The following is a 24,888-nucleotide window of genomic DNA, read 5'->3' on the forward strand; positions in this document are numbered from 1 at the left end:
TATGTATATGACTAACAAAAATATCAATAAATATTGCCATGACGATAGTGTATACACCCCATATGGTATATGTAGATATGCGTGTAATGAAAAGCATTTAGTCTCTGCTCTGGCAGCATCCACACATTTGGCCGCCATTCAAAAGCAATTGAAATTCCAAATTAATAACCGTAAGCCGTCGTTACGGCATTACGTACGTACGTATGTGCGTACGTCCGTCCGTATGTGATGCCAAGTAGCCGCATCGAGGGAGGCGTGCGCTTGACTGCCAGCAGTCAGTTGAAACGAAAATCACTCAGAGAGCTGAGGCATATTTAGCAAAAGTACAGACTATATAAACAGCTAGCTAAGCAGTGAGCAAACGCCGGGGTCAGCGTGGAGTAATTGAAATGTCGGGATCAAAGCCAAAAGCCAGGACCAAGTCCAAGTCAAATTCGAAGCAGAGCTCGCCACGTTTGTACAATCCAGCGGATCTGGTGCAGCTATTGAAGCCGCTAAAGCTGCCATGGACTGGAATAACCGAGCAACGGAAACACCGGCCCAAATCGGAAATCTTGTGGGAGCTGCAGCGCATGCGCTCCATGCCCGTGCGCGTCGATGACGATATTGGTGAGGTGAACGTGGTCGTCGATGTGATGGGGGGGCCAAAGGCAACGATGCCGGCTCGCACTCTCGTCCAGCTGGACGCGCTGCGTTTGACCCGGCACCGGCTCGAGCAGCTGTTGCGCTGCAACAATTTCGAGGCGACGGTGCGTAACTGCTTTGTGCGACTGAATGTGACTCCAATGACTGTGCCGGCCGAATATCGCATTGCCGAAATCATGGGCATATCAGAGCTGGCCGAGGGCTATTATGTGGGCAAAACCCCGACAAATATTGTACTCCATTTGCGCTACGAGGATCTGGTGGAGAAGCACGAGCTCAACGATGTCTCCAACATGGCGTTCACGACCGAGGAGTTTGATTTCTGGCACGACAACTGCATCTGCCAGGGCTACGAGTGGCCCACCCTCGAGCTGATCTCGCTCAAAAAGATCGAGATCTACAACGCCCTGAACAGCGAGAGCAAGTTCAGCTCTATGCTGAAGCAGAGCGGATTGCTGCCGGTCCCAATTCCGATGCGTCCGGAGCCCAAGGGCGGGCTGCTGGAGCGCTCGGGCCGTGTCTATCCATGGAAATTGCAGCGTCCGCCATCGCCGCGCACTCTGCTGCCATTACCGATACCAGAGCTCCAGCTACAGAGCGCTGCGGTCAGCAAAGCGGTTGAAGCTGGCACCAAAATGGAGCGCGAGCTGAGGGAGATGAGCAAGGCGGAGGCGAAGGCGAAGGCGAAGCCGAAGGCACCGCCGACGGTGGACCCAAAGGCAGGGATGAAACAGAGACTGGAACCGAAGTCGGAGCCGGGTAAAGGGAAGGAGCCGAAGCTGACGTCGATTAGGAAGCCGGCTGTATCCAGTGCGTAGCGTGTGCCGGGCATGTCGACTAATGCCTCAATTTGAGACGCAAAATTCGGAAATAATTGCATCATTGTTTTAGTATTGGTTGAAAATATTGCTGTGAAAAAAATCTATAAAAAAAAACGAAAAATGAAAATAATAATAAAAAATTAAATGTTCAAATAGATATATAAAAGCATATGTAATGGAGTATCATATAATTGATTGACTGAATTGGACTGGACTGATGGAATAAGTCAATCAGTGGGAGATTCAGTGAATGGCTTAGATTGACCCACTGACTGATTGACTATCCCAATGATTGACTAATTAGTTGATTGATGGACTGCTTGAATATTTGATTGATAGACAGATTGATTGACTAAGAATTTTGTATGCTTGTTTGTAGTATTGCCAATACTATGACAATTTATTTGTTGAATAATTTAATTTCTAGACGTACACTCTTAATGAAGCACAAGTATGTGTATACCGAAGCACAAGTCTCTAGTATCTGAAATACGCTAATTACAAATATATGAGCAGGGGGTGGATATAGGAAAGAGGGTGGGGGCGTAAATTTGAACAAAAATCGAAATTGTATAAAATACATCTTAATATACATTTTAAATTTGGAAACTTTAGCTTTAAAGATGTGGGCGATATATTTTTATAACTGATTTTCGATACGGTTTTTTATCGATAACAAAATATCAGGACAAGTTATCGATTTTTAGTGATAATCTCGATATGCACGCTATATATACGGACATTTAAAAAAAATTGAAGTCTCTAGCTCTTATATCTTCTGAGATCGACGCGTTTAAACATAGGGACAGACGGACAGATGGACGGACAAGGCTAATTCAACTCAGCTTGTCGCCCTGATCAAGAATATATATACCTTATGGGCCCTGCCACGCCTCCTTCTGCCTGTTACATACTTGTAACAAAACCAATATACTCGGATTTGCAATTTTCAATGGGTTCAGGGCATAAAATGATTGGAATTGGAAGATTACCATAAACAGAGAAGTTCAGATATTTAAGTAGAGTCGACTAGCGATAATTCGAAATGGCAAGGGAATCTTTTTTTTTTTCGACTTAAATAGAAATTCAATTCAACGAGAATACATTTTTTCAAAGGGGATAGAATCTGGTTGAGTTTATCGCAATTTTCGATTTATCGACTACAAGTTATCGCAATTTTCGATTTATCGGGCTACAGTTTATCGAGACTCGATTGAATTTTGATCAATGACAGCCGGTAAATTTTTTCTCAGCCTCATGTATTGGGCATCAAAGTAGGCGAGCAAAGTCGAGTCGAGCATGTTGGATTTCGTTAGTTTGTTAGTTCATTTTCATTTGTTAGTCGAACAAAATAACGTGTTTTGAAATTTATATTTTTTCACAATTTTTTTTCCTTTTTTTTTTCAAAAATATATAAAAGTGATACCCTAGGGATAGTTCTTGTACATTTTTTACTACCGAACTAATCAGTACAACGCGCTTAGTATTGATTTAAGAATATTATTGAAATTGCGTTTGCACACAATTGCCAAGATCCAAGTGCGGTTCCTCAGTTAGCTTCCACAGCCAGCTTCAGACTTGACGAAAATACATCCAGCGTGAGACTCAAAGCGAAGAACATGGCCATCGAACAGAGTCGCACACAAGTGGTCCAGCTGTTGGGCGACATTATGAACAATCCGTCGGAGTTGATGCATCAATCGACCGAGGAGCTGACCAGCCTCCATGCCAATCCGGACAGCACCGTCGAGCTGTGCCTGATGCTGGGCAATGTGGGTAAGCTGCCGGCCATGCGCAAGTGCTCGGGCCACATACTGAAGAATCGATTGGCCCAGGCGGGCATGTGGAAGAAGATGACGTTCAGCCAGCAGCAGGAGACGCAGAAGGCGCTCTTCAGTGCCCTCAAGTCGATGTCCGTCAGCGACGACGAGAGCCTGCAGATGACAATCGTGCGCTGTGTTGGCCTGGTGATGGAGCATGTGATGGACGCCACTGACGAGACGTCCGAGTGGAACAATCGCATCATGAATCACATCAACGACCTGTGCGTTTGCCCCGACAAGATCGCCCAGCAGCTGGGCTCTATTTGCTTCAAGCTGCTGATGAAGGGGGCGCCGAATGTCTTCGAGAAGTATCTGCTGCGCGCCAAGAGCATATTCATGAACGCCCTGCAGAAGGCCAAGGAGAACGGTGATCTGGGTTCGCAGGCAACCGAAAATCTGCTTGCCGGCTGGAGCATGGCCATACCGTTGTTTCGCAGCCACATCAGCGATCAGGATGAGCTAGCCGCCACGCTGCCGCTGATCATGGAGCTGACGCACGCGTTCGCCTACCTGCCGAATCCGAAGCGCAGCTACCGCGGCTTCGATGTGCTCGTCAAGCTGAACAAGCATCTGCCGGAGCTGGTGTGGCCCCAGCTGCACGTGGTGCTCAACAAGCTGATGGGGCTGGCCGGCGACTTGCATCTGAGCGATGAGATACGCGTCCAGGCGATCATCTCGCTGAGGAACTGTGTGCGTCACAAGCGCCGGCACATCATTCGTCTCAAAATGATGGACAAGCTGCTGATGACGCTGTTCCATCTGATGGCCGTCAAGCCGGCCCTGGACGCCGATGGCGAGGAGCTCTATTTGGTGGACAGCAATGAATCGCAATCGCCGCTCTCCGAGGCGGCCCAAACGGTCCTCTTCATTGCCGCCCAGTCGGACACGAATCGTGTGGCACAGCGCGCCCTGCGCCTCATGCTGCCCAAGCTGGACCAGCAGAAGTCGGCGCTGCAGCGCGTCGCCGCCTATCTGTTCCTGGCCCTAATGGCCAAGGGCTTCACCGACCTGCTGGCGGACGATCCGCTGCACAGCTTTGTCGCTGCCGTCGAGAGGGGCGTGCACGATGTCGATTCGATGGTGCGCCGATCCGCGCACTTTGCGCTCGCCATTCTGGCCGAGAATCTTCAGCCGGAAATCACGGTGCTGGCCCCGCAAATATTGCGGCTCTTCTGCGAGTTTCTCGATCAGATGACGCCGGCACAGCGTCTGACCGATCACGAGACGGAGTCGCAAACCCGCATGTTCTGCACCCTGGAGATCTACTGCGAGAGCCTGAGGCGAGAGGCGCTCCAGCCGCATCTGGGCGAACTGATGCGCCGACTGATGTACACGGCCGATCCCAACCACAACTCCATATCGCTGCGCCAGCTGGCGCTGAGTGCCATCGCCTCTCTGGCCAAAATGACCACGGATATGTTCAAGCCCCACTTCGACGAGGTCCTGGCCGTCGCCCTGCCGCTGGCCAGGCACACGCCCAACGACGACCAAACGGTGCTACGAACTCAGGCAGTCCAGGTATGTTGTTGGCCCACATAGATAGACCTATTGTGGCAGCATTAGATATGTATATGAATCCCTCGACTTTCCTCTCTTTCCATTTATTTCTTTCCTTAGAGTTTTCCCTTGCTTTCCTTTCTTTCACTCTTTATTTTAGTTCAAGCTTACGTTTTCTTCCCCTAATTGATCAGTGACGTATAGGTATTTGTTATTGCCTTTCTTTAAGCAAAGAAAGGCAAAAACCAATAGCTAGAGAAAGCCTCTTATTCTCATTACTTCATCTCTCTAACCTTTCATTCTCATTTTCTGCACTGGCAATCATTGTTCTTACTTCTCTCTATCTCGATCTTACATATTTATATTCTGCGTTTCTTTGATTTTCTCTCTCTCTCTCTCTCTCTCTCTCTTTCTCTAGCCTTTCTTTCAATTTTTTCCTCTCTGTCAATCTTTGTTCTTGCGTCTTCTTTTCTCATATCCCTCTCACTGAAGTGGATTCAATGCTTTCTCTTCTTCTCTACGTTGCTTTCCCTTGTCTTTAACTTACTTTCACTCTTTTATCTCATCTTTTTCACTCTTCATTATTGGTTTTCCTCTGTGTCAATCTGTTCTCTTGCTTCTCTCTCTCTCTCTCTTTCTCTATTTTCTTCTTTTGCTTGGCCACTTTTGGTTATTGGACTGCCAATTCTAATCTTTCACTGATTTTACATTTTTCTCTCGCTTTCTCTATAGAGAGATCTCTTATTTTTTCTCTATTTCTTCTATCGCTTTAATTTTTTCTTCCTTTCACGCATTTTCTCCTTTTCTTCTCTTCTTTCTGTCTCTTCTTCCCTCACTCACTGTTTCTCCTCGTTCTCTCTCTCCCTCTCACTCTCTCTCTCTCTATCTCTCTCTTTCTCTCTCTCCCTCTCACTCTTTCTCTCTCTCTCTCTCTCTCTCTCTCTCTCTCTCTCTCTCTCTCTCTCTTTCATCGATCGTCTAGTCATATCTCTATCCAATTTTCCCTCCTCAACTTTTTCTTCCCATTCATTTATTGTCTTTCCCCTATTCTTCACTGCTTTACCTCCCTCTCTTTTTACTCTCTTCTTCCCATTGATCTCTCTCATCTCGCCGATCTCTCTGTTGCTCTTTGCTTCCCCTTCTATTTCGTTAACTTCCTCTTCTATCATCACATTTCCTGCTCCTTCTTTCAGGTTATCAACATGTTGAGCCACGTAGATACAGAGAAGTTCAAGTATCGTTCGCCCGAGCTAATGGGCTGCTTCTTGGATTTGCTGCATAACGAGAATGGTGTGCAGGTGTTTACGTTCGAGCTGCTGGGGGCGCTGGCCAAGCATGTTCCAAATATGATCTTGCATCATGTCGAGCCCATAATGGGTGGCCTCTTCTTGGCGATCAAAGACGGCCCCAACGACGGCAAGGCGACCGACGAGGAGCGGGACGCCGATGACCTCGAGGTGGAGACGGATGCCGATGCTAGCATCTGCGCCGAGGAGGACAGCATCGGCGACGGGCACGGCGACCAGACGGAGAACGATGGCAACTCCCGAAGCGGCACCAGCAGCGACAGCTTGTCCACAACGGTGGCAGCGGACGAGGCGCTACTGTGCATCAAGGAGCTGGCTGAGCATGTGCCCGATGCACTCATCCCATGTCTGACCGATACGGAGCGCTACGTTGCCGATTGCAGCGATGCGCGCAACGAATTGACCCGCCGGGCGGCCTACGAGGCGATGAGCCAATTGGCAGCACTGCATTTCTACAAGGACGACGTGGAGGAGACGAAGCGGCAGTGGCAGGAGCTGATGCCCGACCTGGTGGACTTTGTGGAGACGGCCAAGGAGACGGCGAACGTGATTGGGGCCATGAACTGCATCACGCTGTTCCTCAAGATGCTCAAGTCCGATGCGCTGGAGGGCGAGGGCTTCTCCGACATGATCATCAGTGTGGTGCGTCGCACGCTGCGGCGCAAGCTGAGCTGCCAGTTCAACATTGGCCAGGACACAAAGATGTCCGTGCTGCAGCAGTGGAGCCAGGCGCTCTACGCCGAGATGCAGGTGATGGAGGCCGTCGGCGATCTGCTGCCGGCCTTTGGCCAGTCGATGAGCAAACGCCAATTCGCCACCCACTTCCAGAGCATTAGCAATCGATTCCTGAAGAGCCTGCGCCAGTGCAAGCCCTCCGGCCAGGTAACGGCCCATCTGTTCTTCCTGTACAATCTGGTCTTCCGCTGCATGGAGCCGCTGGGCGTCATGGCCGAGCAGTACTACGATGTGCTCTGCTACAGCGCCGTCGACTGCATGATGGATGGCAAGCCGCAATCCCGCAAATTTGCGATCGATGTGCTCCACTGGCTGCTCAGCCATGTCCATGACACCGAGAGCGCGGACGTCATCGTGAAGGCCACCTCCTCGGTCTTCATAGAGGCGCTCGATGCCTGCACGCTGCTGTCGTCGGCCGAGCGGGAGCTGGTCTGTGCGGTTGTGGCTCGCATGATGCTCAACGTCGACACCATCACCAACGAGAATACATTGGCCTTGCTCTATGCGAATTTGCCCCTTCGCAGCGAATTCGGTGCGTATCTGCACATTGTACAGGCCATGCGTCGCCTCTACGAGAAATATCCGCAATTGTTGGAGCCACATCTCAGAGAGACGGTGCAGCTGCTGCTCGAGTCCCTGGAGAAGCAGCAGCTGCCGGACGAGAACACCCAGGACAGAGCTATTAGGCTACTGACTCAGATCAGGCGCGATCGCAAGCCGCTGTACGACGAGATCAGTCAACAGTTTCCGGCGGCTATGGTAAAAATGGCACTGAACTAGTTCAAAGAACGGAAACGAACGCGGGGCAAGCGATGGAGCGAAAGCGAGAGCGAGAGCGAGAACGAGAGCAACAGCGAAGGAAGGATTATTAACTGAGAATTCAGGCAAAAAACAAATGGATCTTTGTATTCGATAACACAACTATCTCTATATTTCAAATTCGATATACCAAATGAAGACGTAAGAGTCGGACTATGCTCCAATATATATATTAGGTACACCAAATTCTAGTGATGAAACCCAAATTTCGGTACCTGAAGCAAAATTCTCTTTTATATCAGCTAATGAGATAATAAAGCTGAATTTCTTACAAGTTAATCGAGTGGGTGTTTTATTATATCAAAATTATCGATATATATTATTTAAAGTTTTTTGATAATATTTAGAAATAGTAAATTTATGAAATCGATTTTAATCTGAAACTTGATATGGATGTAAGTGGAGTTCAAGGGATATCAAGAAGTTGAAGAAAGTTAACGTCGATAATGGCAATGGGTATATTATATGATTTAATGATATGGGTTGACCTTAGAATGTTATGATAGAATATATTCCAACTAAAATGTGGAATGTTACAGCTTATGCCAATAATTAAACGGAGAGAGGCATATACATATGATAATTTCATCGCATAGCGAGTCTCAGTTCGATCGATAATAATCGATTTGGTGTAAATGTCGGCATACGAAAAATCTATTTAATATATCAAGTAAATTTTGTTTAAATGTCAGATGAAAATCGAGAGAAAGGATAAAAATGTGAGTTAAACTAAAGTTTCATAACGATTTAAGGTGACTTTAGTTATCGATGCCCACCTATAAGGGTAAGAGCCTCCAGCATACGAAAAATCTATTTAATATCTCAAGTAAATTTTGCTTAAACGTCAGATGAAAATCGAGAGAAAGGATAAAAATGTGAGTTAAACTAAAGTTTCATAACGATTTAAGGTGACTTCAGTTATCGCTCCCCACCTATCGGACTCAATGGGTAAGAGCCTCCAGCAATGATCCCTTCTAGGTTCATTAAATTTGACTCTAATTTATCGAACTGCTCGTTGTCTTGGCTTTAATTCGGGTTGGTTGCGCCCACGCGCTGTGCCCGTTGCCTCTGGCACGGTGCTAAAAGTCGAGTATTTAAGACTTTATCAAGCCATTATATGCGCTGTCAGGGGCTTAGCCCCACAGATTATATTATACTGTATACATATAAACGTGGCCATATTTACGGGGCAATCGATCAAAGTTAAACGTCATGAAGCTATTTAAGTGGACTGCTTGCTGTTCATTTTTCTAAGCTGTCTGTGCGGATGGAGGGCAATGAAACAATGCAATAAAAGGATGTTTGGGGGTGATTGATTGGATCGCTGGCCAAAGGGAAATGCGAAAAGCATAGCGACAAATCGAATTCTCAAGCCAAGCGGAAGCAATGCCAGGGAGTTGGCGGGAGCAGGAGTGGGAGCAGGAGCGGGAGAAGGTTGACCCGCTAAGGGACAACTAAATATGTAAACTGTTTCAATGCAATTAGCGGACAAAGCGAAGCAACAATTTTCTTTAACAAGCCTTGGGAAAATGTTTTCATGATTTTCTTTTGCTTTTTTTTTTTTTTTTTAGGCGAATTGAATTGCCAGCAAATTGTCGTCAATAGGGCGAGCGAAATGAAATAAAATGCAATTAGCCAAGATGGTCTGGCCTGGCCCAAATGTAACAATCATACGCCTGATGAGCAATTAGAAAATGCAAAATAAGCGACGCGACATGGCCAGGCCCGAGCGGCCTTCGAGCGAGTCCATTTGCGCGCTCTCTCTCCCTCTCTCTCCCTCTCGCTCTCACATTTATTGTTGTTGTTGCTGCCTTTCTTTCAGTGACGGCTTTTTGTTTTTGTTTTTGGCCACGAACAGACAGACTGGCCAATTAATTAATATTTAATTTATAGCCCCAGCAATTCTGCCAACAATTTCATTATGCTCCTCTCTTTCACTCAGTTACTAACTCTCTCTCTCTCTCTCTCTGTCTCTTTTTTTATTTTATTATACGCTTTTTTTTCTGCGTAGCGCAAAATTTCGTTTCTATATGGGTTTGCCTGCCTCCCCCTACCTCTCTCCCTCTCTCTCTCTCTCTCTCTCGCACTCTCTCTTTCTCTTGCGCTTTTTATCTTCCTTTATGGCCATTTTTACTTGTTCTCCTTCGTCTTCGTTCTCTTCTGCTTTGCTGTGCTGCATATACTGTTATTCCGCGCTCGTCTAATTAACTTGAAATGAGTTTTTCGTTTTCCCTCTATCCCCAGCCAACTCCTAGCTAGCTTTTTTTTTCACTTTTAGCTGCACATGTGTGTGTGTGTGTGTGTCCGACAAATGTCTTTTTTATGCTGCTGTTGTTTTTTGCCTTGGCAAAATGTCACTTAATAAATTTGACGACTGTTTTATGTTGTCGCTTTGGCTCTTAAAATGAAAAAAAAAAAAATGAAATGAAATGGGCAAAAACAAACCTCTAAAAAAATGGAAAACCAGAAAGCAACACGCCCATTACAACACGTAGTGGCCATAAATATAATAAAAACAACAAACAAACAACAACAAAAACCTGCCACGCCCACAACAAACTCGAGGCGAGTCGCTCATATACAGAGGGCATCACAGCGCGGCATCAACCTTGACCCGCCGCGGGTTAGGGTTATGCGTGTGCTCCACTGTGTGCGTGTGCGTGTGTGTGTGTGTGTGTGTGTGTGCGTGTGTGCGTGTATTTTCCAACTTCAAATGGCACGCACGACCAAGATCAAATGGGTGTGAAGCAGCTCAGGTTGCGCTTGGCGACGTCTTATGATTTGCCATATTAATTGCGCATCAGCTTGTAAACGAAAGCAGCCTGAAATAGGAGATGTACTCCAGAGTGCTGAGAGGTCACTGCCCGACTGCACGATACCCCGTAATTAGCATTTAGTAAAGCTGAAATGTTTTTCAGTAAGATTCTCATCAGATTTTCGACTGCTAAAAGTTGCTCATACTTTGAGCTCTTCACTTCGAAGTTCATTCGGCTTGAAATGAAGCGAGCTGAGTTTAAGTTATAGTAAAGATGGTACAGATGGCTCGTACTATGGGTTCAAGCACCTATATAGACTATCAGGTCTTGAGCGTTGGCATTATAAAATGTTTCGGCTTTTTAGATATACTAAAATGTTATTTTTATTTTTTTATTTTTAAAACATAAAATTTTTAGGAATTCGAGTAAGGGTGAAATTTAATTTATATATGTTTATACCCTGAGCCCATTGAAAATGGGAAATCAGGGTATAATATAAAGTATATAAGAGGCAGAAGGAGGCGTGGCGGACCCCATAAAGTACAGTAGAATCCGGTTATAACGACTCCGCTTAAAGCGTCCAACCGGTTATGTCGACGAAAATTCGATGTCTTGCTTGGTCCCCATACAAACTTATATGAAAGAAACCTTCTGGTTAAAGCGTCCACCGGGTATAGCGACGTAAAATCGTCGGTTCCTTGAGTGTCGCTATAACTGAATTCTACTGTATATATGTACATATACTCTTGATCATATCCCCCATATGCATTCCCTCACCCACACCATTGTAAAAGGCGTATTTCAAGTACTAGAGACTTGTCCTTTGGCCACATACATACATATCCATATTTTAATCATAATCTAAGTTTCATGAAGATGATTTTCACAATATTATGTAGGCCTCTCATAATGAAAATGATCTGAATTGTCCACGTAATATCGAATATACAATTTTGGGGCATGCTTCTTCAAGTCCCGCGCAGTTATAAGCTCTGGCAGCCTACGATGCTTGCACCTCACAGCAAGCACTAGCACATTTTGCTGTTTCAATGCGGTTAGGATATAATCTGGCTTCAGACCGCGTTCAAACCCATTATTGACAGTGGGCACCATCTTGTTGTGCTTCTTCATACACCGTCGCAACACTTTTGCTATTGCATCTCTGTTATTGGCACTTTCTTCACTCCTTGACACCAAGTCCGACTGATTCTTACGTGGACTACCCTGAAAACGAGAATCAATAGCTGGCGCATTGATACTAAAAGGAAAACTTACAGGCGGACGTTTCGGTGTTTCGGAGTCTGGCCCTAGAATAGGTAGATCTAAAGAAACGACGACAGCTGAAAGTATGTGTATATAAAGCACCTAAATGTATAAATATAAATTCATGTAAATGTCTAAGCTTACGTCGCACATTCTTGACAGGATAATCCATTCCGTCTTTGAGCTAAATTAATTCACATCTAGTTAATATTGAAAAAATAAAACAAATAAATAAATAAATAAAAAAACTTACCGGATTTCGTCTATCCATTTTATCGTAAGACTGATGATTTTTACAACACATTTAAATCTATATCAAGATATTTGACAGCAAACAGGCGGACTACTAGATCGTTTGATGCTGAGCAAGCAAAGTTTGCAAATTTATGTTTGTATAAAATAAGTGCAGAATCATTAGCATATCAGCTGGTAGGGTTCAGGGTATCTCCTATTCGAGCAGCCTCGACTAGAGCACCCTTACTGATTTGAAATGTTTTCCTCAAGCATCGTCTAGAAATCCCATCAAGTGACAACTTATTAACTTTTTCTTTCTGTATTTCTGCGAATCTAATCTATTTACGCACTTAAAGACAAATTAGTAACTAAGTTGTAAGCGCCGGAATTCACAGGAAATACACAAAAAAAAGGTTTTCATGGAGCTTGGATGCTCGAAGCTCTGCTCAGGCAGTAAGAGGAAGAGTAAGAGAAGCAGCCGTACCTTGCTTTTGTGTGTCATTGAACTTTTGAGCATTTTAATTTGTGTTATATTAGAATTTTCTGTGTTTGCCATTGTTTTTTTGTTTTTGTTTTCGCTTTCGAGTGTGGCCCACGCGGCGTATGGGTAACATGACACAAATACGAGTAAGTTCAAGTGAAAGTCGTTTGCATTGTGGACAGAGGCAGCCGCAGGAGCAGAATGAGCAGCAGCCGTAGGAGGAGCAGCAGAGGTACATGTTACAAGCTCCTACTTCTACTGCTGCTGCTGCTGCTGCTGCTGCTGGTACTGCTGCCAGAGCACCGGCTCAACTCGACTTTTGACATTTACAAGTGCCTGGCGGGCAGCCATGGCCGGGCCGTGGTCCGGGCAAAATACTGACGTCTGACGTTTGGCTGTTGATGTTGCGACTTTTGGTCGGATTAAATGCGCAGCTACACCTGGTGACATATCTTCGAAAACAAGTGTGCAGATGGGTGATGGCAATCAACGAACATCAAAATTCAACGTTCAACTTTACCATACAACAACAACAACAACAGTAGTAGCAATAGTAGCAGCAGCAGCAGCAGGAGGAGCAGGAATGGGGCTAGCAAAGGCAGCAGCAGAGTGGGGCAAGGACAACGTATGGCAGCATCAGCATCAGTCAAAACTTTACCAGCAACTGAATTATGTCATTTGGAGACAGGGCGTGCACAGAAGCCGAGGAGGTTAGGACATTTGGTGGGTTGCCTGCTGGATTTCTGGTCGATGGTAGCAGTCGACGGTGGCCGGTAGCTCGGTTGGCACAGCAATGGATCCGGATTTGGATTTGGAGGCAATGGCGCCACATGTATGTCAACGCACCGAAGGCTGGGGCTGGGGGCTAGCTAGCAGGTAAGAGCTAGATTGGTAGCAGCTTAAGACAAAATACAGTGAGGCAAAGTACATATGTATATATTGGACTGGATCTTCATATTAATAACACTACAAATGAAAAAGAGAGATAGAGCAATGACAATGACAATGACAATGACAATGACAATGACAATGACAATGACAATGACAATGACAATGACAATGACAATGACAATGACAATGACAATGACAATGACAATGACAATGACAATGACAATGACAATGACAATGACAATGACAATGACAATGACAATGACAATGACAATGACAATGACAATGACAATGACAATGACAATGACAATGACAATGACAATGACAATGACAATGACAATGACAATGACAATGACAATGACAATGACAATGACAATGACAATGACAATGACAATGACAATGACAATGACAATGACAATGACAATGACAATGACAATGACAATGACAATGACAATGACAATGACAATGACAATGACAATGACAATGACAATGACAATGACAATGACAATGACAATGACAATGACAATGACAATGACAATGACAATGACAGTTTTAAAAAGTTTTCACTAGTTTCTCCACATCATAAATTGGAACCACTGTGCAGCTGACGTCAAACGGTTTTCCCAACTTGTCATTACATGCCGCACATTTTCCATTTCGTTTTTCAGATATTTTTCTTTATTTTTGGCCTGGCTTGTGCCAGTGCCTTGAATATTTTTCTTCAATTTTATTAAAATTATGGAAATGAATGAAATACTTTTATTTTATTCTTATCTGCTGCTGCTTCCTCAGCTCAAGCCTCAGCCTCTGTGTCTCTCTCTCTCTCTCTGTCTCTCTCTCTGTCTCTCTCTTCGCTTTCGCTGTCTTTATCTCGTCCGCGCTTGCGACATCTTCTGAGCCACGAATTTATCGAAAATTGCAGCAGTCGTCGCATGCCACGCCTCCTGCCTCCAGGAGGCAACTGGCATAATCCCATCTGCTGATGCGAAACCAATCGATGCGCAGAATGTTACCTGCAGCTCCTGTTGTCGTGCCTCCCCCCCCCCCCCCCCCCCCCCCCCCCCTCCAAGTTCTTCCACTCATTTGCATGTCCAACTTTTCGGTTATGGTTTCCAATTTCGTTTCCAGCTACAAATTGCGATTCAGTTTAGTTGTTGTTGTTGCTGTTGTTGTTGCTGTTGTTTTTTTCCTAGATGCCTCTGCTGCTGCTTTATCTTCATTTCAGCGCCTGCAGATGACAGCCGTGAGGCAGGGGGGCGGTGCCGGGGCTGGGCGGTACATCACCTGGCCAACTTGCATTTAAGTGCTTTAATTGCTTTTCATTTAATTTGTCCGCCTTCTTGTGAATATTTCTGTTGCACTTGCTTCATCTTTGGCTTCGTTGCGCCCTCGCCCCGCCCCGCCCACCTGGCCAGCTGTAAAAGTTGTTCGAGTTTGTTGTTCATTAGCGCAACAAACTTGACACCAAAAATGGGCTGGCGCCACCTGGCGGCGCATTTAGCAGGCTGTCACTAATTGCATCGAGCTGAGGCTATCCTTTACCCCCTCTCTCTCTCTCTCTCTCTCTCTATGCTATGTTTTTTTACACTCATTTTCCGCACCTGCCTGCATTTGTTTTACCCAGCCCACCACACGCCCCGCAATTTGATTTGTCGCAATATTTTTCGCATTTTGCACATCAATCACAGCCGTTGCAGCTCCAATACGAATACCAATGCCAATTCGAATTGATATTGCAATTCGAATTCCCGTTTCGATTCTAATTTGTTTTAGCTTAACCCACATACATATACATACATATATATGTATTTCCAATTGCAATTTCAGCAATTATTTGCTATACATTTTCCATTGCCTACTTTGTGGGGCATGCAGCATAATTTCCCACACATTCGCCATATTTGATATTATTTGAAATTATTACGCGATCTCTGACAATATGTGCGCTCACTTCAAATCGTCCAATCAGCCCCACGAAATGCCGTCGCTTACCAATTACGGAACACCCGGGAGAGCAACTGTAAATGGGCATAGTTTTGGGGCACTGACAATTAGCGCCATGGACTGCGCCTCTTCCGGCCAGTGCAGATGACAGCTTAGAAAAATCACCGTCACGTAAGCTTCAACTGTTTGTCTCCCTCCCACTCTCTCTCTCTCTCTCTCTCTCCCTCTCTCTCTCTTTGTGTGTGTGTGTGGGGTTTGTCGGGTGCTAAATTGAAGTTTGAAGTGGTCGACGCTGCGGCTGCCTGTCACTAGACAAATGTGACATATTTGCGGCATATTTGGCCTCTCGCTGCTGTTGCCACTGGACTGAGCTGGACTGGACTGGACTGGGCTGGGCTGGGCTGGAGAGCGGCATCATTAGTCATCTTCAAGTGGGCGTTGAGTGGAATTATGCAAAAGTTGCCTCAAAGTGACCAAAATCACGCGCACAACAACAACAACAACAAACAAAACAGAGAACAGAGAACAAAGCAGGAGCAGGAGCAGGGAGACCACAACAATAACTGGCATTCCACTTGAAGTCAAAGTGAAAGCCGTAACTGTGACTGCCGCACAAACTTGGACATGGCCGGACTCGAGCTAAGCTTGTGAATTCTTTTTTTTTTTCTGGAGAGCTGTTGAGCTGGCAGCAGCAGGAGTAGTGGGAGTAGCAGGAGCAGGGCCGGCATCAGTTGAGGCTACGAATTAATCTTATTTAATTTAAATTTTTATATAAATAATGGAGAGCTCACCGTAAAGCCGCCAAAAACTTTTGTTCACATTTTTATTATTAAATGGCTGTGGACAGACAGTGATAGAGAGAGAGGGAGGGAGAGTGAGAGAGAGAGTGGCACGTGCGCAGCTACTTGTGAACACTTTCCAATTTGTTGAATCCTCGACAGCAAAACAATTTGTGACCCTCGCAGCAGCCAAAGCAAAACTGTAAACAAGCACACGAGCAGGAGAAGGCAGCAGGAGGCAGCAGGAGCCGGGGCACCTGCTGTCCATGGCCAGGACGCGCCTAGGCAACGCTGTCCAAGCGTGTGTCATTCTGCGGCAAACGCGGCAGCCAAATGATTTATGGCAAAGCGGAATCGGTTGAGCCAGACCCTATATACAGACATACATACATAGACATATATGTATATATATATCGCGTTTGTCGCATAAATGCAAAGTGTTTGAAAGTTGTTGTTGATTTTGGCCCGGCCGAGATTGGCGCCGGATGAAATATGCACGGCAGGCGCAGTTCACAAAAGGTGACACAAAGTTGACGAGCTCAAGATGGATGGCAGTTGAGAGATGAGCGCCAGAGCTCAAAGGTTAAATTGTGCGCTTAGCAGAAAAATGAAAGAGCAAGAGCAAGAGAGAGAGAGAGAGAGGGGCAGGAGCAGGAGCAGGGGAAAGTAAATGCGAATGAGAATGAGAATAAAACTAAAGCAAATTAATCTGCGAGCAGCAAAGCTCGCTCTGTCAGAAACTTCTCAAGCTGCCCCCGCCTGACTGATGGACAGACTCTATTTATATTTGCTTAGGCCACTTCGTTCGCTCGACGGCCAGAAGAAATCTGAGCTGCTGCCAAACGGAATGTGATGAAAATGATGATGGCGATTTGCCTAGTTGCTCTCGCTCATCTTCTTCTTCTACATCTTCTCCTCCTTCTTCCTGTTGTTGTTATTTCTACTTGGCTAAACTTTCAACTATAAACTGAGACATAAATTGGCCATCGAGCGTCGCCGGGGCAACGGGTCGCCAAGGTGTTGCCCACAAGTCGATTGTCAGTTAACAGCGCCAGCGATTGGCCGGCAACTTCAGTGTAAGACGAGCGCAATGGCAAACAACTTTTTGGCCAAGCTTTGCTAACCAGTTACTGGCCAAATGCACTGAGCCGTCATTTGAGTAATCGCCATGAGCTCAACTACCTTCTCTTATAACCTGAACCCATTGAGAAGGGGAAAACAGGGTACGTAACAGGCAGAAGGAGGCGTGGCAGACCCCATTAAGTATATATATTTTTGATCAGCGCGACGAGCTGAGTCGATTTGGGTTCAGGGTATAAGAGAAGCATGTGGGTGACCTTTAAGGGCTGCCGGATGGGAATATAGACAGCCCTATGTTAGCTTAAACTGATTCCTGCTATGGGGCTGAACAATCTTACGATAGTCTGGCAATGTTTTTTCTAGAATGCAGCTCAATCATTGAAAAAATCCGAGACTTAGTGCAGATGAGCCTCAAGTCTTTATTATGTCTGATTTGTAAATGATTCAAATGACCCTACAAACTACTCCCAGAGTATCTAAACTGACTCATATACTCTCTGAACGAATACACTTGACTATGATGGTGTTCAGTTTCGTATTGATCTTTATTCTTCTGAGCCTGGGCTTATATACCCAGACTCATGCATAATTTCAACCCTTAGATCTAATATATCTATTGCTGAGTGTGTAAGGCTCAGCATTGGGCTATTACATATTCTTATATTATCGCTGAGTGTGTAAGACTCCGCGTTGGTCTATTAGCTATTCTTATCCTATCGCTGAGTTTGTAAGGCTCAGCGCTCGTCTCCTTCGTAATCTGACTCTGGGGTTGCAAGGGTTGGTCTTCATTTGTCTATTTATGCAGTCCGTATATGTGACCCTTATCTTTTCACAGCGCACTTCCTGCTAGTCGCTGAGTGCGTCGGAGGCATGTATACGATCTTCGTATATTCATATGTTCATGCCTGAACACTCTCGAAGAGTGCAGTTTCTAATATCCCCCGATATATATATCGTTTATTTTTGCAAAAATCTGTTGGAAATATTCCCGATACAAGTTTAATGTAGAGATCTAGAGCTACTCCTTAAGCTTTCATTGCTGTGATGGCTCACTTGAGGTTCCGTTCGCATGCGATTTCGTTGCAGCTTCCATAATCTCTAATTCCAGTCAAAGATCCGCAAACTTTTCCAGATTTTCAAGCATTTCCGTAACACATATTTTTAAGCTGCGGCTTTAACTAATCATCGCCGGCTCGGTCCGGCCGCAGTTCGGCTGGAAATTGTGATAGGCCCATGGGATAGGCGCGCAAAATAAAAGCATTTTTAATTTTATTTCATTTTGCTGACAGGTGGGCCAAGCAGCACGAAGAAGAAGAGCAAGCAGGGAGAGAGAGCGACAGCGGCAGCAGAAGATTCATTGTTCTGCCTGAGCCGACTTTTTAATTGTATTAACACGCTAATGTAAATCGCATAATGCCCACAGGTGAGGGGCGGGGCAGGCCTAGGGCAGCGTCCCTTTCTGTTCTTTCTCTCTCTGTTGCTGTTGTTATTTATTTTTTTTTTTTTTGGGGGGGAGGCCTCGGCGCCAGCTTCGCTTATTACATATTTATGTTTATATTTTCTTCCGTCACGCTTTTAAGAGCGTTGAATAAATTTTAATTGTCTTCGGATGTCGCGATGTTTCTTCATGTTGTTGTTGTTGTTGTTGTTGTTGCTTTTCTTTTACGCCCCCGGCTGGAGCATTAAAAAATATTGCAGCATAAGGCATGCCTCCACCCTCCCCCACTCGCCTCCTCTCTCATAAGGAAATGCGGGAAAAAGTGAAAGGAAAAGAAAGAAGAGACAAAAAAAAAGAGAGAGAGAGAGAGAGAGAGAAAAACATATGGCCAACATTATGCGCGTACTTATACTTATATACGATGCTCTCTGGCCCTTGGCCTTTGGCCGGGCAATAGTAAAAGCGAAATTAGCCAAACGCAGGAGGACAACAAATTTTCTACCTGTTGGCCATAAAATAAATTCCATTATATTGTGACAAAACAGAAAAAAAGAAGAAGAAGAAGAAGAGCAGCAGAAAAAAAAATGTCAGCAACAACGCAAAGAGAATGAAAATGAAAGAACAGAAAACGCGCTCGTAAAAATAATAATAATAAAAGCCAAGCCAAATGACGCAGCTCGAGCAGAGCTGAGGACAAAGACAGGTGGGAAACAAAACACAAATATTACATGGTTGTGCATTCCAATAAACCGAAACTCCAAGCTTCCCACTCGAACTTCACATTCGACTCCAAGGAAATGCAAGCAAAGCAACGCAGGTTGGGTTCTCAAATGTCTTTGGGCTATTTGGTTTGTGGGAACACAGGTTTGGAGGATGGAAATACCATCGAAATGGTGCCAGCAAATCAGGCAACAACTATAAAAGACCCATAGCCCGGCACTGCTCGAGGAGCAGGACAACAAAGGACATCAGGCACAGGCGATGCGAGCAGCAGGTGGAGCTAGCAACTAAAACAAAACACATTCAGATCCATGACCCCGCCCCCCACCACCACCATCGACCCCGTACCCAAGAAGCGCGCAAATTTTTGAGCAGACAATGCCAGATGAAAAATTGTGAGGCCTAAGGGACGATAACAGCACAAACTACAACAAAAACATTACGAATGGCGGCGACCTTTGTTTAAATATTAACAAAATCTCATTCGCTGGTACAGTAGACACATGCAAACAAGCACACACACACACACACAGACACACATACACGCACACACTCACGCACAAGAAAACGGGAGCTACAGTAGACGAGCACACAGGAAAACTTTTTGGCAAGGTAAAGTTTCTTCTTTTACTTATTTTTGTTGCTATTTTAATTTTATCTGTGTCTTGGGCGAAACAAACAACGAGAATGTGCGCTCGAGTGTGGGTGAGTGTGAGTGTGTGGGAACACCAACGAACTGGACAATCATAAAGCGTCTGCACTGACCCCATCAATTGCAAACTTCACTTGGTAAATCTGAACTCAACCGCAGATACGTTTGGCGTTGCGATTTGTAAGATTTAGGAAACTTCGCATAGAAATATGTGAGATTATTATGTTAGGCTAAGTGAGAAGAAAGGATAGTTGGGATGGAGAGCAATGACAATGACAATGACAATGACAATGACAATGACAATGACAATGACAATGACAATGACAATGACAATGACAATGACAATGACAATGACAATGACAATGACAATGACAATGACAATGACAATGACAATGACAATGACAATGACAATGACAATGACAATGACAATGACAATGACAATGACAATGGCAATGGCAATGACAATGACAATGACAATGACAATGACAATGACAATGACAATGACAATGACAATGACAATGACAATGACAATGACAATGACAATGACAATGACAATGACAATGACAATGACAATGACAATGACAATGACAATGACAATGACAATGACAATGACAATGACAATGACAATGACAATGACAATGACAATGACAATGACAATGACAATGACAATGACAACAAATTACACAGTATCAAGCAGTTCACCTTGCACTTGACCCAATACACTTCCAATTGCAATTGGATTACTTGGCCCGGCCGCAAAAACTAAACTTTGAGATTAACAAATTGACTCCATAAGTGCAACGACGAAGTGCCCCATGAATTTGGACGATGATGAAGATGATAATGATAATGCAGATGATTACTCTGAGTGTGGGGTAATGGGACAGAGCTGGAGTCTGAAAGCCACCAGAACGAACGAGCATTTTCGTGTATTCAACCAAATTTAGGCGGCACAAATGTTTGTCAAAATATAACATTTCGTTTGGCTAAAAGTCACACATGCACACACGAGTAAGAGCGACAGAGAGAGAGAGAGAGAGTGAGCGAGAGAGGGAGAGAGTGACAGAGGCAGTGAGAGAGAGGGAGGGATTTAGATTGGGCGCAGTTTTTGGTAGTTGAGTACTTGGCATTTGTATTTAATTTTCATTTTGCATTTGAACTTTTTACTCCCAAAAACCGCTGGGCAAACATCGGGGCCAAAAGCTTTGGGGCGTATTAGAGCACGTAGCAACCGCAACTGTGTGTGTGTGTGTGTGTGTGTGTGGGTAGAGCACAATTGTTGCCATGTAACAGTTTATGTGTCATAAAAACTAGTTTCCATTGAATTTGCACAGCAACTATATGCGACAGGTGTAGCCAGGTGCCAGGGCGGGCGCAGGAGCAGGGGCGTGGCCAGTGCTGAGTGGGAACTTTGGGCTTAAGGCCGAAACTGGTGAGAGAGTAATCATCTGAGCTGCTGTTGCTGCTGCTGTTGCTGCTGTTGCTGCTTAAGCTCTAAACGACAGTTGGACAAATTACATGCATATACACAGATGAAGCTGTGTGAGTGTGTGCGTGAGAAAGTTGAGCTGGGCATGCAAAGCATTTGAAAATGTTAATTAAATTTTTCGTGCATTTCAGGACTAATTGGCCGCGCCAGTGAACACGTGCCTGCCAGCCATCTAGCCAGCCAGCCAGGACATGCAGGACATGCAGGACATGCAAGGCAGGCAGGACATGCTGGAGCGCCCATTAAATCTTCGAGTACCGCATCCTCATTCACCTCCTGCTCCATCTATGGCCTCTGCAGGATTTATTACCATCGCCCGGCCTTGAAGCAAACCTTATTAATATTGTCAATTATTATTATTATTATTATTATTGTTCTTGTTCTTGTTGTTCAATAGAGCGACTAGCTTGTTGCAACATTATTGTTTCATCCAAGGGGCAGGGGCCAGCCACAGCAAAATGTGCATAAATTAAGTGCAATTTATGCCAAAAGTTCCCTCGAGTTAGCAAAATGACTTCGAATTTGGACTTTGGCCAACAATTTGTGTCTTTAAGTTGATTAAGTTGTAGTTTGTTATAAATTTATGGCTTAAAGTATGAGCTGCCTGGGCATTGCAATTGATTTTGCGACAGAGCAGCCGAACGGCCTATGTGGGCTTAGTCTTTGAACTTGGCATGCACCAAAAACCCATTGTAACTAGGACTTTACAGTGCCTTAACCTGGCTCGAATGTGTGGAAAAGACAAGTAGTAGATGAAGTAGATGCACTATGCACTATATTATCTTGATCCATCATATATCATATATATTTTTCCCTTGGTCCGTGTATACCACGCGCAAATCGATAACTTGTCTCGTTATTTTGTTATCGATTAAAAACATGATCGAAAATCAGCAATATATGTATATCTGCCACATCTTTAAAGCTAGAGTCGTCAAATTTTAAATGAATATTCATATGAATTTAAAAGAATTTCGATTTTTGTTGAAATGTACCCCCCACCCCTATATCCATTCCCTCACCAACACTTTTGTAAAAGGCATTCCAAGTACTAGAGACTTGTGCTTTGGCCAATACATACATATGTATCCATATTTTAATCATAATCGAAGTTTCATGAAGATTGATTTTCACAATATTATGTAGGCCTCTCATAATGAAAATGATCTAAATTGTCTACGAAATATCGAACATACAATTTTGGGGCATGCTTCTTAGTGTCTTGCGCAGTTATAAGCTCTGGCAGCCTACGATGCTTGAACCTCACAGCAAGCACTAACACATTTTCCTGTTTCAATGCGGTTAGGATATAATCTGGCTTCAGACCGCGATCGAACCCATTATTGATAGTGGGCACCATCTTGTTGTGCTTCTTCATACACCGTCGCAACACTTTTGCTATCACATCTTTGTTATTGACACTTTCTTCACTCTTTGACACCGAGTCCGACTGATTCTTACGTGGACGACACTGCAAACGAGAATCAATAGCTGGCGCATTGATACAAGAAGGAAAACTTACAGGCGGACGTTTCGGTGCTTCGGAGTCTGGCCCTAGAATAGGTAGAGCCAAAGAAGCGACGACAGCTGAAAGTATGTGTATATATAGCACCTAAATGTATGAATATAAATTAATGTAAATATCTAACACTTACGTCACACATTCTTGACAGGAGAAGCCATTGCGCCTTCAAGCTAAATTAATTCACATACAGTTAATATTGAAAAATGAAAGAAAAAAATATAAAAAAAAATAAAAACAAATAAAAAATAAAAAAGACTTACCGATTCAATTTCCGAATCTCGCCTTTCCATTTTATCGTAAGACTAATGATTTTTACAACACATTTAAATCTATTTCAAGATATTTGACAGCAAACAAGCGGACTACTAGATATTTTGATGCTGAGCAGGCATAGTTTGCAGACTCATTAGAATATCAGCTGGCAGAGTGCAGGGTATCTGCTAGTCGAGCAATCTTTATTCGAGTCTTCTTATTTGTTTCATTTCCATTTGCTGGCATTTTACACTAAAAGTTAATTATTTTTATGATCGGAAGTTTCGTTGACTGCAATTAGAGCAAGTGGAGCCAAAGACGCTGCCATCGTCGTCATTAGGCGCCAGGTGAGCAGCTTGGTTGGGGGAGTTTGGGTCGGGGTTTTGGGTCCTGGGTCCTGGGTCCTGGATCCTGGGTCCTGGGTCATTTACGCGCTGCGTTCATATTTTTGTTGCGTCGAGTTGGTCAAAGGCTTTTTATTAGTTTTTCGTTTATTCGCCAGCTGCTTTAACTTTTCCGCCGTGAATGTGTGTGCGTGTGTGTGTGTGTGTGTGTAAGTGTTAGTGCTCTGGTGTGCGGCTGGCAAAGGAACAACTCCGGCCAGCAGCTTGTGTAATTTCTTTATATTTGTGGCTTTTATTACAGAGCCACAGAGCCAAGCCCTGGCCCCGGTCTGTGTCCAACTGCAGCTCGCACCGCCTCGACTTTTTGCCATTTGCTTAGTCTTTGTTGTTGTTGTTGGATTTTGCTAATTTTTATTTATGTTCTTAAATGTTGCCTGTCGTGCCGACGGGCCACGCATTTTTATTAATTTTATTTCAGTGTGATTATTGTGATTAGTTTGTTGGTCAACGCCCAGACGACGCCCATCGCCCATCGCCTGCCTGGCTGGCCGAACACCTACATATCCGAAATTTCTCGCCTTAGCGCGCCTTTTCCCCCTTTTTATTTATTTTGGGCAAAGTCATTTTCATAAATTTCGGCACAAGTTTTTCTTCGCCTGTTTTGTTTCGAGGAAATTGGCGTCCATAAAACAGACGGCGCTTAATTAAGAGAAATTTTGTTGAAAAGCGACGAGCGGGAAAAACGCCGAGCGAATGTCTAGCCGACACGGCAATACCCTTTTGTTGCCCCGCCCCCATTTATTGCCCGCTCTTATTGTTTATAGTTTGCTTTTATTTATGACCATTTAATATGTTGCCCTATCAAGATATCATCTAGCTGGCAATTGGATTGCCCTTTGACACACACACACACACGCACGCACACACACAAACACATACACTCTTACTCACTCACTCTTCCTTTCTTTATACTTTCACATATTCACCTCAGTCTCTCTCTCTCTCTCTCTCTCTCTCTCTCTCTCTTTATCTATATCTATCTGTGCTCTCTATGCACTCCTTCAGTCTCTGCCCCTTCGTAAACGTTTTACTGTCTGCACTATTTGAATTTATGTTATGTGCATATTAATCACAATTTCAATTATTCCGCCGGCAAGATTTGCGCCTGGAAGCAACGGATTAATAAATAATGTGCGAGTCCTTAGTTTGGCTTTCGGGATCTACCTTTGAGTTGTTAATTTTTTGCAAATTATATGCCCAAGCCGAGGCCGAGGCCGAGGCCGAGCTGCTCAGCCCCGCAAATCGGATGGGCTATTCAGCTATTCAGTTGGGTCACAGGCATTGAGTGGGGACTCCAGTGCTTCGAGGGTTGCCTCAACAAGTTGCGAAACAATTT

General features: G+C 44.6%; 2 protein-coding genes and 1 long non-coding RNA gene across 3 annotated transcripts; 2 read left to right on the top strand and 1 right to left on the bottom strand.

Moving 5' to 3' along the window:
* Positions 1–254: 254 nt before the first annotated feature.
* LOC115565124 (uncharacterized) lies at positions 255–1,575 on the top strand. Its single transcript, XM_030390122.2, has one exon. The coding sequence runs from the start codon at positions 390–392 to the stop codon at positions 1,461–1,463; it is 1,074 nt and encodes a 357-aa protein (XP_030245982.1). The 5' UTR covers positions 255–389; the 3' UTR covers positions 1,464–1,575.
* Positions 1,576–2,891: 1,316 nt separating this feature from the next.
* LOC115565125 (importin-4) lies at positions 2,892–7,926 on the top strand. Its single transcript, XM_030390123.2, has 2 exons — positions 2,892–4,807; positions 5,980–7,926. The coding sequence occupies exons 1-2, from the start codon at positions 3,086–3,088 to the stop codon at positions 7,606–7,608; spliced, it is 3,351 nt and encodes a 1,116-aa protein (XP_030245983.1). The 5' UTR covers positions 2,892–3,085; the 3' UTR covers positions 7,609–7,926.
* A 14,558-nt stretch (positions 7,927–22,484) lies between these two features.
* On the bottom strand, positions 22,485–23,313 carry LOC149090544 (uncharacterized). Its single transcript, XR_016197319.1, has 4 exons — positions 23,157–23,313; positions 23,027–23,066; positions 22,894–22,958; positions 22,485–22,842 (listed from the first exon to the last, which is right to left on the bottom strand). It is a non-coding gene; the product is annotated as an uncharacterized LOC149090544 (long non-coding RNA).
* Between the last annotated feature and the right edge of the window lie 1,575 nt (positions 23,314–24,888).

Source organism: Drosophila navojoa, chromosome X (assembly GCF_054131105.1).
Source record: "Drosophila navojoa isolate 15081-1374.11 chromosome X, UAZ_NAV_1.0, whole genome shotgun sequence".
In the NCBI taxonomy this organism is placed as follows: domain Eukaryota; kingdom Metazoa; phylum Arthropoda; class Insecta; order Diptera; family Drosophilidae; genus Drosophila; species Drosophila navojoa.